This window comes from Trachymyrmex cornetzi, unplaced genomic scaffold (genome assembly GCF_001594075.2).
Source record: "Trachymyrmex cornetzi isolate Tcor2-1 unplaced genomic scaffold, Tcor1.1 scaffold397, whole genome shotgun sequence".
Lineage (NCBI taxonomy): Eukaryota > Metazoa > Arthropoda > Insecta > Hymenoptera > Formicidae > Trachymyrmex > Trachymyrmex cornetzi.
In genome coordinates, this window is record NW_017298713.1 from 12,990 (window position 1) to 16,197 (window position 3,208).

The window sequence follows — 3,208 nt, forward strand, 5'->3', positions numbered from 1 at the left end:
ACACTGCCGTGTCTTCTGATTCTAGTATAAAATTAAAAGATTATAAATTATTATTAAATTATGTATATAATTAAAAAATTTCAAAAAGAAAATTATTAGTCGAACATGAGAGATAGATTATTTAAAAAATACAAGTTATCTGTGTGACGAATAAAATGATGGTTTGGCTCATAGTCCTCTTTTTATTTTATTTTAATATTTATTAGTATGCAATTAATTTTTTAATTGTTATATTAATTTTATTTTGCAGATATATCATGAAATCGACAAAAATGAAGCTGCTTTTGACACAAGAAATTATTAAATGGCAACAAACTCCACACTCATTAATGATTGAAGAAACACGACAAAAATTGTTAAAATTATATTTATTATATAGAAGAATGAAGAAGAGAGAAGAAAAATGTATTCAGAGAAGATTTTAGGTTCGGCCCATATTTACCGAGATACAAAGAATGTTACAAGGAGCAAGCAACAATCTCATCAGAGAAATGAAAATGTTTGATCCAGATAAATATATTGAATATTTAAGAATAGATGCATCAAGATTTAACGAATTATTAAATTTAATTAAACCAAAAATTGAAAAACAACATGCAGTAAGAGTACCGATTTCTGCAGCAACTCGTCTACAAATATGCCTACGATATTTAGCATCAGGAGATACAATGACTTCAATTTCATTTGCATTTAGAGTGGCAGTAAATACTGTCTCTAAAATTATTAGTGAAACATGTGTAGCTATTTGGGACGTTTTAAGTGTCCAAGTTTTCCCAGAAATCAATAAAAATCTTTGGAAAAAGAAAGCAGAAGAGTTTGAGACACTATGGAATTTTCCACACTGTATTGGAGCTATTGATGGAAAACATCGAACTTCAGGTATTAGATATATTAAAAATGATATTAATATAATTAAATAGTTATCAATAATAAGCATTGAGATTAATATTAATTACTTCTAAATTCTATTTCCATTTTTTTATAGACTCCGCCTCATAGTGGCTCTATGTTTTATAATTATAAAGGCACTCACAGTATTGTGCTATTAGCCGTAGCAGATGCTAATTGTTGTTTCACTATCGTTGACATTGGAGCAGAAGGAAGACGCAGTGATGGCGGTATATTTAAAGAAAGTGAGCTTGGACATTGACTAGAAAATCATGATCTTCATGTGCCGGAACCAGAGTCACTTGTAGAAAATGGACATAAATTGCCATATGTCATAGTCGGTGATGAAGCATTTGCCTTAACTTCTTATATGTTACGACCATATCCTCGTTCAAGTAATTTAAATTTGGAAAAAAAGTATTTAATTATAGACTCAGTCGGGCTCGAAGAGTAATCGAATGTGTTTTCGGAATTTTATCGGCAAAATGGCGAATTCTTCGAAGACCATTGATAACTACCGTAGAGACTGCAATTTCTATAGTCCAAACAACAGTTTGTTTGCATAATTTTTTAATGGAAAAAGATTTAAACGTTTCTTTAGAACAAAGACAATATGCTACCGACATGACTTTAGAAGACATGGATAATTCTAGCCAAATGCTACAGTTTGAAAATACAAATGTTTTTCTACGAGGTGGACAAATTCGAAATGAATTCACTGAATATTTCTGTACTCACGGAGTTATTGAACAGCAGTGGGATAAAGCATATAATAATGACTTTTAATATAGAGGAAAGGCCCCTATTATGAGATAATAATAATTATATATGTAATAATAATCATTTTTTCTAATATTTAGTACATATTTAGTATAATATAATTTTTTTTTACATGAAGGCATATATTTAAATTATAATTAAAATCTTTTTATTAGAATTTTTCTGATAAAATAAAGTATTGTAGATATACAGAATAATGACACGTTGCAATAATAAGAGATAATCCATTTTATTTTATTTCAATCTGTATACAATAGCAACCAACATTATAGTAGATTTGAAAAGCAAATAAGACAATTTTTCTTTAAGTAATATCTACCATATACAGAAAGCATCGTTATGCACTGTGAATAATCTGTTGTAACAATGACAGGAACATTATTTCGTATCATAAAGAATAACATAAATTCTACAATAAAATAAACAATTAAATGAACAACATAATAATTATTGGTTTGCTATTTTACAATGTCATTAGAATTGCAAAAAAAATGTCTATACATATGCTTCCATATAACATAGTCATAGTGGCTACATTTACACCATGCATTTAGGCCGCGGCCTATACAATAGATGTCCTTGTTTATCTTGTAGGTTAAACAAAGACACCTATCGTATAGGTCGCGGACTAAGCGCACGGTGTAAACGTATACCCATTATAAATGGTTTAATTATATTTTAACTTAATATACGATATAATTTCTGCAACTCAATAATATTGTACTCTATTTCACGTTATTATTACTAATAAAAATAACTTTGGTGCACATAACAAATTGTACGCTTTAAGTAACTACTATATATTACGACTGATTTGCGCAAAAATGTGGGCCAAAATATAAAAATTAAAATTTGCGATTCTCTTTTCTTATAAGAATAGAATAATCAAAATAAAATCAATTTAAATACACAAGTTGGCACATTTGTACATTTGCCTCACATGACGTGCGCTGTAAATCACCATAATTACATACAACATATGATAAAAATGGTTGACAATTATTTTTCACTCTCGCGACGGAATAAAATTGGAACAAAGATTTAAAAGTTGGCTCAGCGTTGTATATATCGATACAGAACAAAAGTTTTCGGAGTTAAGTAAACGGAGTATTGTTCTGCAATAAAGTAAACGCTACAGGTATCTTCAAACGATACTATAAAAACGATCTTGACAATCCTCAAATTAGATGAACTAAAAATCGCGGATGTCATTAATGTATAAATATATCGAAAACTTCCGGCAAAATTTCATATATATCTGCAGTGTATTTTATCACTGGGGACATCTGATGTTCGAATGAGGATCTTTTTCTGTACATTGTGACTTTGAATATTCTTCTAGTTTCATCTAATATACATCTCGTATAATATGTATATGTGTATTGTTACGTCCAGCGGACTCACGCTGCCTCTTTTCTTTTTCTCACGGAGACCTAAGGGTTATCAACCCCTAGGACTTCTAAGAAAAGTAATAAAAATCTTTTCCCATGAGAAAATTTAAAGTAAAAAGACAGTATCTACATTAATGCCAGATAAAATA

General features: G+C 29.3%; 1 protein-coding gene across 1 annotated transcript; it reads left to right on the forward strand.

The window, feature by feature from the left end:
- Positions 1 to 491: 491 nt before the first annotated feature.
- On the forward strand, positions 492 to 1,674 carry LOC108764155 (putative nuclease HARBI1). Its single transcript, XM_018512235.1, has 3 exons — positions 492 to 879; positions 984 to 1,133; positions 1,490 to 1,674. Exons 1-3 carry the CDS (start codon positions 492 to 494, stop codon positions 1,672 to 1,674), a joined length of 723 nt encoding a protein of 240 aa, XP_018367737.1.
- The last annotated feature ends 1,534 nt before the right edge of the window (positions 1,675 to 3,208 follow it).